The sequence below is a fragment of the Plenodomus lingam genome (assembly GCF_022343315.1).
Source record: "Plenodomus lingam strain CAN1 chromosome Unknown contig_6, whole genome shotgun sequence".
Taxonomy (NCBI): Eukaryota; Fungi; Ascomycota; class Dothideomycetes; order Pleosporales; family Leptosphaeriaceae; genus Plenodomus; species Plenodomus lingam.
The window spans coordinates 1,034,467-1,046,878 of NW_027093966.1; the positions used below are offsets into that span (position 1 = coordinate 1,034,467).

Sequence of the window (12,412 nt, forward strand, 5' to 3'; positions counted from 1 at the left end):
TAGGTGGAACGAAATTATCTGAAATAAGTATGAATGTGGATGTTGTGTTGTCCACTTGTTGTGGAACGAAAGACCACCTAAAAACGATGAACGGATATCCTACCGGTACCGAGCACACTACACGGTCATTAACAGAGATGAGACCAGTAGTGGCCGAGCCTGTATTTTCCAACCCCACATCAAATCCAAAAAGAACACACCGCTAACAACTCAACTAGACACAAACAGGCTCAACATCCACCAACTCACACAACACATCCCCCACGAAAGCCGAGCGCGACACTAAACCCTCCTCTACTCCGAGCACCAAGCATACACCAACCCAACTCACCGCTGCACCTCAATCACAAGCTATCCTCCCCATACCCCTCACTCCCGTCCGTAACCCCCCGGCCACGACCAGCGCAACCACTCCCCTAATCACATGCCGCGTCTGCGCACAACCCCTGTTCCAATCGCGAATCGTGTGTTCAAAACCCAAAGCCTGGAAAGTCCATAGTGGCGCGAAGGGCGCGGCGCACTGTCTCCACGTGGAGTGTTTGAGGGATGCGAAGGGGGATTGGGAGAGTGATGTAGGGGAAACGCAATGTGCGAGGTGTGATGCGTTTAGGGGTATGTTGGGGTGTATTGATGATGTAGTGTTTAGGGAGAGTGTAGGAGGTATGGAGGAGATGGTATTTGGGTGTTGAGATGGGAGTGCAGGAGAGGTTGTTGTGCATGTGGCAACTTTTTTCTTGGGATACCGGTAGGGTTTTTCGTAGATGATTTGTCCCACGCTACAGGATTTTTTCCGAGTGTTAAAAGTATGGAGCGTTCTGTTATGGCTGCTGGTCTTCAAAGCGCTCATCCTGTATATATACTACCCTAGCTGTAGTGTGCACATAAAAGGCAATGCTAAAAACCTCATGATGCCTTTGTCATAAATCAATAACATTTCAATTCTGATCGCTTAAGCGAACCGCAACATCCATCTTCAAAGCTCACCACTCTAAGCCTCTATCATTCCCTTGCCTCGACTTCTCTCCAATGTCCCCACCTTCACATTCACGCTCGAAATCCTCTTGCAAAACCCTCACAACCCCCTCAACACCATCCTTTAACCCCTTCAACCTAGCCTGCTCTCGAATTCTCGTGTAAAATACCGGACAGTCCTTGCTATCACACTTAATCTCATCGCCCCACACCAGGCTCGAACAGCTTCGACACACCATCTCCACCTGCTTGACCCGGACCTCGTTCTTCCGGAGACGGCTCTTCAACGCAAACAGTGAGCGCGCAGGCCGAATCAGGCATTTTTCGCAAAGCGGCAGCATAGCAAATGCTGCTGCCTCAACTCCTGGGAGGTGAGGCGGTGTGGGTGGCAGTTTAGCGCGACAGACGAGGCAGGTAGAGGATTTCATGTAGCTTTCCAGGGTTTTCTTGAGAGAGGTGGATGCTCCCGCGGCATTGTCGAGTCTAGATGTTAAGGGTAGGGCAATATTGCGGATCCGTTGCACTTTGGGCATTTCGTCGTACCATTGGCGGACGTTTGCACCTACAAGGTTGAAGATGCGTTCGAGTGGTGGAATCAAGTTTTTCGAGATATAATACTCTGCGTCGAGTTCCAGGTGGTCGTTCTGCAGCAGCGTCTCTGGGCTTACGCAGCGGTCGATAAGTCTTGCACCAGGTGCACCGGTGATCACAACGTAGGGTACACGTTCACCATATTGAGGCTCTGTGCGAGGGTCGGCGAGCATGCGTTTTGCCGCTATAAGGGCGCCTGGTGGAGGTGGACCTTTATCGGAATAAGTGCCGAGTTTCACTTCTTTGGCAAAGAGGAAGTCCTGGATGCTGATCCGACCTTCCATGATTTTAGAACATTGCTCCTGGAAGTAGCGTTTGACCTGGCTGAGATCGCTTGTACGAAAGAGGATTTTGAGGGCTCGTTCTTCAATCTTTTGCTCCGCAGGGGTACCGTCTCGTCGGACTGTTTCGATACCTTTGGCGTCGAACTCGGGCTCCTTTTGGTTCCTGTGCTCATATTTGAACCCGACGTAGCGTTTCTTGGCCAGAAGCACGCATGGGTGGTACACCTTCTCGAATTTGAGTTTGATGGGGCGGGGATTCGCTGCAGAGACGGCTGCAGAGATCTCTTCACCAATAGTGAAAGCTTGATCGCGTGTTCGTCCTTTGAGGTAGATGAAGAGCGAATCTGTGTCTCCATACACAACTTCAGCGCCCCACTTCTCCGTCGCGTGAATGAGAGCGATGGCCTTCTCCAGAGTCTCGCGACCGGTTTGCACAATGCTGTCTGCGATTTCAGAGCAGGGCATGCGCCCAGAGAAGGAGGCTGATGTATAGCCATATGTGACATTAGCAAGTAGCTTTAGTGCCAGTTGCCTGTTGTTGAGAAGTTGTTGGAGAGCCTTGTCGTCCTTGTCCTGTTTCATCCCACTCTTGACCATGACACGAGTTTCTAACAGCTCTCCCAGCATCTTAGCAAGCAAGGACTTGCGCATCTCAGGTTTTACATACATCATTCCATTAGGCGCAATATTAATGTGATCTTGGACTAGTTCGAGCAGCTGCGGCTCGCGCTTGAAGTCCATGAACCCCATCTTGTTGCGGCCTCGCCAGCTTGTGATGCGTCCCAGGCACGTAGAATAGCAGAAATTGTATGCTATCATTACACTCGGATAAAGCGATTGGAAGTCGAGTACTAGCAATGGACTAGTGTAAAACGCACTCTGCGGCTCCATGACCAAGGGCAAACATTCCAGGGCGTTCTGCTGACCGACCTGTTTCCGACTTGGAGAGACGAGGATGAAATTCTCCGGCTTTGCAATACGAAACATTGTAGATTCCACCTTGTACTGTGAGCCTCGCGATATGACCGAGAAGAAGTCCACTCCCAAAAGGCGGGCTTGCTCACTAGTGCGTGGTACGATCTCGTTTGCTTCTAGAATATCCAAATTGAGCTGAACACGAGAGATGAAGTGATCAAGGACCTTCGCAAGATCCCGTGGTCGATCGCTTCGGTACCAAGCGGTAAGTTCTGAATGCTGATAATGGGGAATACGTTTGTGGAGTAAATGAAACACTACATTCTCCATGGTATATTGCAGTAGGTTCAGCTCTCCACGCATAGATCTCCAGATGTTGATCATGTGGCGACCGGTGACTCGGATGGTGGAAGTATGCGTGAAGCCCCATCGATCAGCCTCCTTGCCGAACCGTCCGTGAGACTGCGACTTCATTCTGCTGATCTCGTCGCACAGATCATACTCATACTTCATCCTGGCGCGCTCAATCAGGTAGCCCCAGGAACCGTTGTGTACTTCGTATCCTGTTAAAATATCGGGGTCAAATTGCCGGACAATATCGACAATCCGATTGATGAGTTCAAGCTCTTCCTCTTCAAATTCTACCTCCATACGGACTTGTTTAGCGATACGATTAACAATGCCATTGTCTTCCGAAAGGCAAAGTATGCCAGCGCGTGGACGATCGGTGGTAGCATTCTCCTCACCTTGCACGCTCCAGAATATGCATTGAATTTCATCCTCAGTAGGATCAGGCACGAGGGACCCACGTGAATTGACATGCACCTCTAGACTCATGATGCTCATATACTGGGTCTCGTGCTTGACGCTAGTCGACTGCTTCTTCTGCGAGAACTTGAAACCATGTTTATTCCTTTGCGTAGGACCTTCGATCTGTGAAACATTCTCTACAATCTTGATCTTACGGGGCGGTTTCGGTGTGCGCATGTTCCTGTTTCTCGACTTCGTTCTAGCTGCCTCTCGTTGTTTGGCCTCTTCACGTATCCACACTTCTACTTCTTGAAAGGACGGAGGCGGTTCGGCGATTGCCCAGTTTCGTAGGCTGCATCGGTGTGATCTTAATCGATATATGGCGTTTTCTTTCGTCCTGTCAACAACAACAGGCGGATGCTCTCCGAAACTAGCAGCCGATATGCCAATGGGATCAAAGGGAGGCAGATATGGCAATGTGGAACTCTGCAGCTTGAACTCGCGGCCTGCATACTCACGAGCTCGATCAGGAACATCCGTCTCATCACTATAGTAGGCGTCCTGATATATCACAGGAGGTACACCGGCATGCATCATAGTGCTGTCCACTATGTCAAATGAAGGCGGTAGATTTGCAAAATACACTGTTGGGCCTTGATCATCGAAAGAATTACCCAACTGATTGGCTAAAATCGAAGCTTGTGATCGTGCTTTGGGCGTGCTGCTATCTGTCACTTCAGGTGGAGTCTTGTGATGTGTCCATGGCGTTATTGGCACTTGCTGCGAAGCTCGAAAGTTAAGATGCTTCAATTCAGGCGTCTTTAGATTTTCTTGTGAGTTCGAGTAACCAGATCCTTTGCGTCTGTTTTCCGAAAGCTGACTAGCACGTGGGGTAAGATCTTCAGTGTTTCCTGATGATTTCATGACCGGTTCCTTGTACTTTCCGTTGATATTATTGCAATGAGAAATGCGTCTAGAAATCTGCGGACTTGCGACATGGATTCTTTGCCGTTTGTTGAACTCTCTAGCCGTGGAATAGCGCCGCCTCTTTTGACTGGTGCTCGATGTGACTGTTTCGGGCGAAAAGCCGTTATCGTTAGCATCTACCAAGTGTATCCCTTCATCAATGGGATCCTCAAATGTCGCTCTTTCAGTGGAGCTTTCGAGCAAAGAAACGGTAAGAGGATCCAGCGACTGCTGTTCTGCCGTGCCAGACTTGGCATCTGTGTCTATCTCATCCTCGCTTTGAGAGCCTTCACTTCCATTGACAGCACCATTTTGGGATGCAACGATTCCAGATAAGACAGTTTCTAAGAGTGCATTGCGATTTTCCTCGAGATCCGCTTGTTGTTCTTGGGTCAGGTCTAGAAGCTCTTGGCTGACCAAGTTCTCCGGGTACAAGTCCTCAATACCTTCCACAGCGGTCTTGATACGCTCAAGACCTTCAGGTTGCTTCAGAAAATCGTCGAGTCGTACGCTAGCACCCATTTGTCGTTTTTCCTCTTCGATTAGCTCTTGGACAAGCTTGCTATACTCCTCTTCATGGATCCACCCGCCCTTTTCAGTGTTCCGGGGATCCGTGGTCATCGACACTAAGACTTCTGGAGGGAAAGGACTACTAGAGGGGTCGGTGAGGCCCATGCGAAGCTTCCTTCGGCGAGTTTCATCTCTCCAAAGACTAGCCATTGATGGGACGTACTTGTCATCGGGGTTTCGGGGCATCTGGCTCGACCGTTCGAGGAAGTCGTGGTGAATCGGCCTGTACTGCAGCTCATGGCGATTGAGAATATCTTGAACGCATATGTCGACTTCGAGCGTGCAATGGCTCTGGCGAGGATACTGATCGTCCTCGGCGATGAAAGTATCCGGTATAGAAGCGTCATGCCACTTATGCACCTTGGTGTCTACCTCGTCACTATCTGGCACCGGACCTCGGAACTGGACCTTGGCGCAATTGATGTAGTCGCATCCGTACAAGTTGTAGTCGCACATCCATTGCAGCAGATATTGTAGATGGGCCTCGTATGGCTGAAAAACTCGATTTAAAATAGCGCCCTGGTGCAACAAGTCGGCAAAGCGTGTCATGTGCATGGGATTGAGCATGTATATCTTCAAGAAGACCTTGTATCCAACATTGTATCCAAAGAAAGGCACGCCCTTTATCAGTGATATATATCCAACGTACACTGATTTGCCGTCAAAAGCATTGCGACGGTAGGTGGCGGCGAGAGCATGGTCAATAGAGGCTCGGAGTGCTGCAATGTAAGCTTCGACTAATTTGGTTCAGCATATAAACGCTACGAAACGCAGAGCACATGTTCACGTACCGACATGTTCCTCTAAGCTGCCGCTGTACTCGAGGAACAAGTACGGCAACGCTCCGTGAATATGGGCACATACTTTCTGGCCCGTCTCAGTTGCGCCGAATGCACGTATCACGGGGACTTGTGGTGCAGAGAGGCGCGAGTTTGGCCCGGTAATGCGACGGAGTGGTGGATCGAGGTCTGTTGGGGTGGCTTGATAGTGGTCGATGCAGTTCAGACGAAAGCGGAAAGTATCCATGATGACACAGTCACACAGTGCAGTCGAGGCGATTGCACTGTGTCGGTTGGCCTGGCATTCTGTTCAACCAAATCTCACATTGAATATAACAGTATAACCAAAGGGATGATCGATGGGAAGGCGAAACTTGAGTGAGTGGCGTGCATGAGTGAGAACGGCGACATCTTTCATTGATCAAAGAACGCGACGTTGGAATGACGCGTGCATCGCGCGGTCATGTGACACAATGCGCCTCCGCCCTTGTACCGGTAGGCTTGTGCGGCTCCACTCTCGCCGCCAACGCCGAATCGCTCGTCCCCATCCACCTCGTCCCAGTTGCGCTTTATATATTTGGCCAATTTTACATTCACACGCGTATACCACACAACTCCAAGATGCCGCCCTCGCAACCGAAAAAGCCGGATGTCTCTGCTGCCGCCAAGGAGCGCAACGAATACATCCCCTCGTTCATCTCGAAAAAGCCCTTCTATGCTGTCGATGAGACCGGCGAAGACAACACCGATTATCTTGAGCATCAACGTCTACAGAAGCAGGAACAGGACTCGCAATGGTACGATCGTGGGAAAAAGATTGGTCCCGCCGCGACCAAGTTTCGCAAAGGCGCATGCGAGAATTGCGGAGCCATGACACATAAGAAGAAAGACTGCTTGAGTCGGCCGCGCAAGGCTGGCGCCAAGTTCACTGGGAAGAACATTGAGGCCGACGAGGTGATTCAGGATGTGCAACTGGGCTTTGACGCTAAGCGTGACCGCTGGAATGGCTACGATGCGTCACAATTCCAGGAAGTCATTGAAGAATATACTGCCATGGAGGAGATACGAAAGAAGGCCAAGCAGGCGCAAAAGAGCGAAGAGAAGGAGGATGAGGAGGATGAGGGCGACAAATACGATGCTGAGACGGACATGGGGAGGAAGCAAGCCACATCCACGCGAAACTTGAGACTACGAGAGGACACGGCCAAATATCTGCTCAACCTGGATCTCGACTCAGCCAAGTACGACCCGAAGACGCGATCCATGGTGGACAGTGGTGCAACAGCGGACAGTGCCGCTCGACTAGTGGCAGAGGAAGGCTTTCAGCGTGCATCGGGGGACGCAGCAGAGTTCGAAAAGGCCCAGCGATATGCTTGGGAGACACAGGAACGGGGAGATAAGAACAAACTACATTTACAAGCGAATCCAACGTCGGGTGAGGTTATGCGCAAAAAGGAGTTACAAGAAGCAGAGGAGATGGCAGCCGCTCGAAAGAAGGCGCTCGCTGAGAAGTATGGCGTTCAGGAGAATGATACCGCAAACACACTGCGCACCTTGGCAGTCACCGAAAATGAGCGATACGTCGAATACGATGAGCGAGGCCGCATCAAGGGAGCACCCCAAGTCAAAGTCAAATCGAAGTACCCCGAGGACATACTCCTCAACAATCACACGTCAGTTTGGGGGAGTTGGTGGTCTAATTTCCAGTGGGGATTTGCCTGTTGTCACTCGACAGTCAAAAACTCGTACTGCACCGGTGATGCTGGAAAGGAGGCATTCGAGCTCGCAGATCGTATGCGAACCGGCGCTGAATTGGTGGAAGTGCCCGAAGAGATTGTCTGGAAGGAGGAAGAGGCCCAACAGGAGCACGTGCCCAACGCTCCCGATCGTGCTCAGAAAGCGAAGCAGGATGCTGCCAGCCGAAAACGGGCGCTCGAAGAAATGATTGGTGGTGTCAACGAAGAAGAGATGGAGGAGTATCGACGGAAGCGAACCATGGCGGCCGACCCCATGGCAGCATATCTGGCCAAAGGCAGTCAAAGTGAGGCGGTATAAAAACCACTTTCTCTCAGTTGTCGTCATTCACAACATGACTTTGTAGTTCTAGCATTGCGTGGCGTATATACCCTGGAATCTTTTCTGAGCATCAATATGTAGCATGACATAAGAAACCCCTGATGATCGAATGCGTTGTCCTGCGACGATGGGAGCCTGGTGGTGATGATCGGTGATGGGCTTCAAGGGTCCATCCAGCCCAATACGTGAATGTACAATTCCCTTGCTTTCCCCTCTGCCATTGCCAACTCAGATGCACAGAGATTGCGCATGCGCCGCGTGTATGCGTTGTTACGGCCTTGACGGCAAAGGCAACAGCGTTGGCATGTTTTTGTACCGAGGAGCAGAGCCAGTTCAGTGGCTCAGGCGATGACGAAGCTCTAGTTGGTGCCAAGGCTCATCGGGCGCCCAGGGTGCGAAGCTCGTTCTCTACCTAGAGGTAGTCGACTTGAACATAACAGCGTGGACGCATTCACTCCCCACTTATTCATCTGGGGTAATTACTCGGTTGCGACTTGTTCAGCTTCGAGTCCCCCCATCCTCTTTCTCCGCCTCGCTCTCGCTCTCTCCTTCTCTTTCACTCACCTCACAGCGACTACGTCTCGCCTGTCGCGCGAACAGCTGCCTCTCGACTGTGGCCATGGCGCTCTACGGAAGCTCGCGCAATGTTGATATGGGCAAGTGAGTATTGTGCATGAGACAGGAAACGACTTGGTCTCTGACACCAGAGCAAGGCAGGAATCAGAGCTGGCCATCAACATTCGCAAAGCGACGAGCATCGAAGAGGTCTCCCCAAAACGTTTGTCCGCGCCTCCCGCACGAAGTGGCCAAAGCTCATATAGGACACAGGAAAGCATGTTCGAGCATGTATCGTATACACGTGGGACCACAAGAGCTCCGCCTCGTTCTGGCAAGGCATGAAAGTGTGGGTGCAATGCTTTTCTTCAACTTTTGATCTGCCCAGTCTAGTAGACACCCGGCTGTATGTTCATTGAGCGCACACGTCGACTCTGGGATGTTGCATAGTAGAGCACATATGGCTTTACTGGCGTTGTTCTGCGACCATAGCCGTATGCCCAGGGCGCAGTGTTCAATCGTATACTCCGATCTTTAGAGTCATGAAATCTCTATATCCTAGCTAATCTCATGTCTAGCCAACCAATTCTGGCAGACGAGGTCCAAACTTTCAAAGCACTCATCACAGTTCACAAGGTGCTCCAAGAAGGCCACCCCATAGTGCTCAAGGAGGCACAATCGCACACCAGCTGGCTCGAGAGCTTGTCGCGAGGCTCTACAATTGGCGAGGGCATGCGCGGATATGCGCCGCTCATTTCCGAATACATCTACTACTTGATGGCGAAGCTCGCGTTCCACCGACAGCACCCCGAGTTCAATGGTACGACAGCAGTGGCAGGCTATCTATGGCGACGGTCTAACACCAAGTAGGAACGTTCGAGTATGAGGAGTACATCAGTTTGAAGTCGATCAATGACCCAAATGAGGGTTACGAGACCATCTCAGATTTGATGACGCTTCAGGATCAGATCGATGCCTTCCAAAAGCTTATCTTCTCTCACTTTCGAAGCGGCGCAAACAACGAATGCAGAATTGCCGCCTTGGTGCCTTTGGTTCAAGAGAGCTATGGCATCTACAAGTTTATTACTAGCATGCTGCGCGCCATGCACACTAGTAAGGATATTTCCTGAGATCTCCAGCAGCTCCACTAACCGGCATAGCTCTCGGTGACGATGAAGCGCTTTCTCCTCTGCGCGGTCGATATGACGCCCAGCACTACCGTCTCGTCAAATTCTACTACGAATGTTCAAACCTGCGATACCTCACAAGTCTGATTACCGTTCCAAAGTTGCCCCAAGAGCCACCAAATCTACTGTCAGAAGACGAAAACGCGCCCGCACTCCCAGCGAGACCACGGAACGAAGAACCATCACAGCCCCGTGCGCCCTCTGTGGATCCCGAGCCGATCAATGAATTCTGGAAGGACAATCAAAAGAGGCAACAGGAAGAGTTCGATGCCGAACAGCGCAGGCTGGCACAACAGTGGGAAGAGGCTCAGCGTCTACAGCAGCAGCAGGCCCTACAGGCGCAACGAGAATTTGAAGAGCAACAAAGGCTGCAAGCCGAACAGGCTCGGCTGGCGCAAGAGCAGCTCATGCGCGAACAGTATCAGCAACAGACGCAGGGACGATTGGCTGAGCTCGAGCGAGAGAACTTGAATGCGCGGGCACAGTATGAACGCGATCAATTGATGTTGCAACAATATGACCAACGGATGAAGGCTCTGGAGGGTGAGATCAATCAGATGAACCAGAACTTCCAGCAACAGATGGGTTCACGAGATGATCAGATCCGGGCACTACAGGAGCAGTTAAACACATGGAGGTCAAAGTATGAGTCGCTAGCCAAGCTTTATTCGCAGCTACGACACGAGCATCTTCAACTGCTCCAGAAGTTCAAGGCGGTCCAACTGAAGGCCAACTCTGCACAAGAAGCCATCGACGGCCGGGACAAGTTGCAGCGAGAGCTGAAGTCTAAGAATATCGAGTTGGCCGATATGATCCGGGAGCGTGACCGCGCATTGATGGAAAAGGACCGACACACTGGTGGCTATCGTGAAGAGATTGAGAAGCTTAAGCGTGAACTACGTTCTGCTCTTGAGAGAGCTGATAATGCTGAACGCGGCAAAGGTTCTGAGCTGTCTTCTATGCTCAACAGACATAACCGCGAGATCGCTGATCTCGAGGAAGCTCTGCGAAGCAAGACTCGTGCACTAGAAGACTTCCAGATGAAGTACCGTGAGGGAGATTCGGAGCTTGAACGTCAGTTACGCGAGAAAGAGGAGGAATTGGAGATCTTCCGTGCCGGTATGGATCAGACGTTGCTCGAACTCAATGAGTTGAAGCTAAATGCAAATGCCAACGACAACGTCCTCGATGGGCACCTGGATTCCATAATCCAGGACAGCCTGTCAAAGATCAACGATCTCATCGACGCTGTTTTACAAAGTGGTGTGCAACGAGTTGACGATGCGCTATACGAGCTCGATTCGTCTATGCAAGCTGGTAATCAAAACGCCACTGGGCCATATGTCTTGTCACAGATCGAGAGGGCCTCCACATGCACAATGGAGTTCTCGACAGCGTTCAACAACTTCATTGCTGATGGACCAAATGCCAAGCATGCTGAAGTCATCAATGCTGTCAGCAATTTCGGTGGGGCGATTGTGGATGTGCTTGTGAATACGAAGGGTCTCACTCGGTTTGCATCTGACGAGAACAAGGCGGATCAACTCATCAACGGCGCGAGAGCGGCTGCGACTTCCACTATCCGATTCTTTCGCAATGTGCAGTCGGTGCGCATTTATGACCTCGACGCGGAGCAAAAGATCAACGTGGTCATCAACAACAGCACAGAGGTTGTTCGCAACCTACAGAGCTTGTCCAAGTTGGCGGATGCATTTGCACCCAAGAGCAAGATCACCAACGCCTCTGGTGATCTCGGCGACTTGGTCGACGACGAGTTGACCAAAGCCGCCAACGCTATTGATGCCGCTACCGAGCGTCTGTCCAAGCTGATGAAGAAGCCCAGAGACCACTACTCGACCTATGAGCTCAAGATCCACGACTCGATCCTGGCCGCCGCCGTGGCAGTCACAAATGCCATTGCGCAGCTCATCAAAGCCGCCACCGCCTCGCAGCAAGAAATTGTGCGCGAAGGTCGCGGATCGATGTCCAAGACCCAATTCTACAAGAAACACAACCGCTGGACCGAAGGACTCATCAGCGCCGCCAAGGCTGTCGCTACATCGACCAACACGCTCATCGAGACAGCCGACGGCGTCATTTCTGGCCGCAACTCACCTGAGCAGCTCATTGTCGCGTCTAACGACGTTGCGGCGTCCACCGCACAGCTTGTGGCTGCCAGTCGTGTGAAGGCAAGCTTCATGAGTAAGACTCAGGATCGTCTTGAGAGTGCTAGTAAGACTGTCACAGCAGCTTGTAGAGCCCTGGTGCGACAGGTACAGGAGATCATCGCCCAGAAGAATAAGGACGAGGGTGAGGATGTCGATTACAGCAAGCTCGGTGATCGCGAGTTCAAAACAAGACAAATGGAACAACAGGTAAATATCTCGACGTGTGTGAGTGTAAAGTTTGGCATACTGACCAATACGCACAGGTTGAAATTCTGCAACTTGAAAACGCCCTTGCGCAAGCCAGGACCAGGTTGGGTGAGATGCGTAAGCTGTCTTATCTTGAAGAGTAAAGGCAGAACTCTATCACTACTCTTTTACTTCTGTGTTTGGGTGACGGACGGTACATGGAATATTCAATATTTGATCCGCAACTTTGCGTCTGTTTGGTCGGCTGGCTGGAGTGATATTGTTTCCACATCTTCGATATAATTGAGTATATATCCACAAACCACTTTCTTTCCTGTCCTTGCATGTCTAAAGCCTGAAGAAATCTGTACCTGTGGACTCGTTTCTGGAATTAAAACCGCGGCAAAAAAATC

General features: G+C 51.0%; 3 protein-coding genes across 3 annotated transcripts; 2 read left to right on the top strand and 1 right to left on the bottom strand.

The window, feature by feature from the left end:
• Positions 1-980: 980 nt before the first annotated feature.
• Positions 981-6,195, bottom strand: IAQ61_009574 (uncharacterized protein; the record flags this gene model as incomplete). Its single annotated transcript, XM_003837986.2, has 2 exons — positions 5,840-6,195; positions 981-5,785 (listed from the first exon to the last, which is right to left on the bottom strand). The coding sequence occupies exons 1-2, from the start codon at positions 6,072-6,074 to the stop codon at positions 981-983; spliced, it is 5,040 nt and encodes a 1,679-aa protein (XP_003838034.2). The 5' UTR covers positions 6,075-6,195.
• Positions 6,196-6,448: 253 nt separating this feature from the next.
• On the top strand, positions 6,449-7,882 carry SLU7 (mRNA splicing protein; the record flags this gene model as incomplete). Its single annotated transcript, XM_003837985.2, has 1 exon — positions 6,449-7,882. The coding sequence occupies one exon, from the start codon at positions 6,449-6,451 to the stop codon at positions 7,880-7,882; it is 1,434 nt and encodes a 477-aa protein (XP_003838033.2).
• Positions 7,883-8,522: 640 nt separating this feature from the next.
• IAQ61_009576 (uncharacterized protein) lies at positions 8,523-12,163 on the top strand (the record flags this gene model as incomplete). The annotated part of the gene is made up of 7 exons (XM_066098442.1): positions 8,523-8,563; positions 8,617-8,681; positions 8,732-8,807; positions 9,037-9,278; positions 9,329-9,571; positions 9,619-12,020; positions 12,077-12,163. The coding sequence occupies 7 exons, from the start codon at positions 8,523-8,525 to the stop codon at positions 12,161-12,163; spliced, it is 3,156 nt and encodes a 1,051-aa protein (XP_065951601.1).
• Between the last annotated feature and the right edge of the window lie 249 nt (positions 12,164-12,412).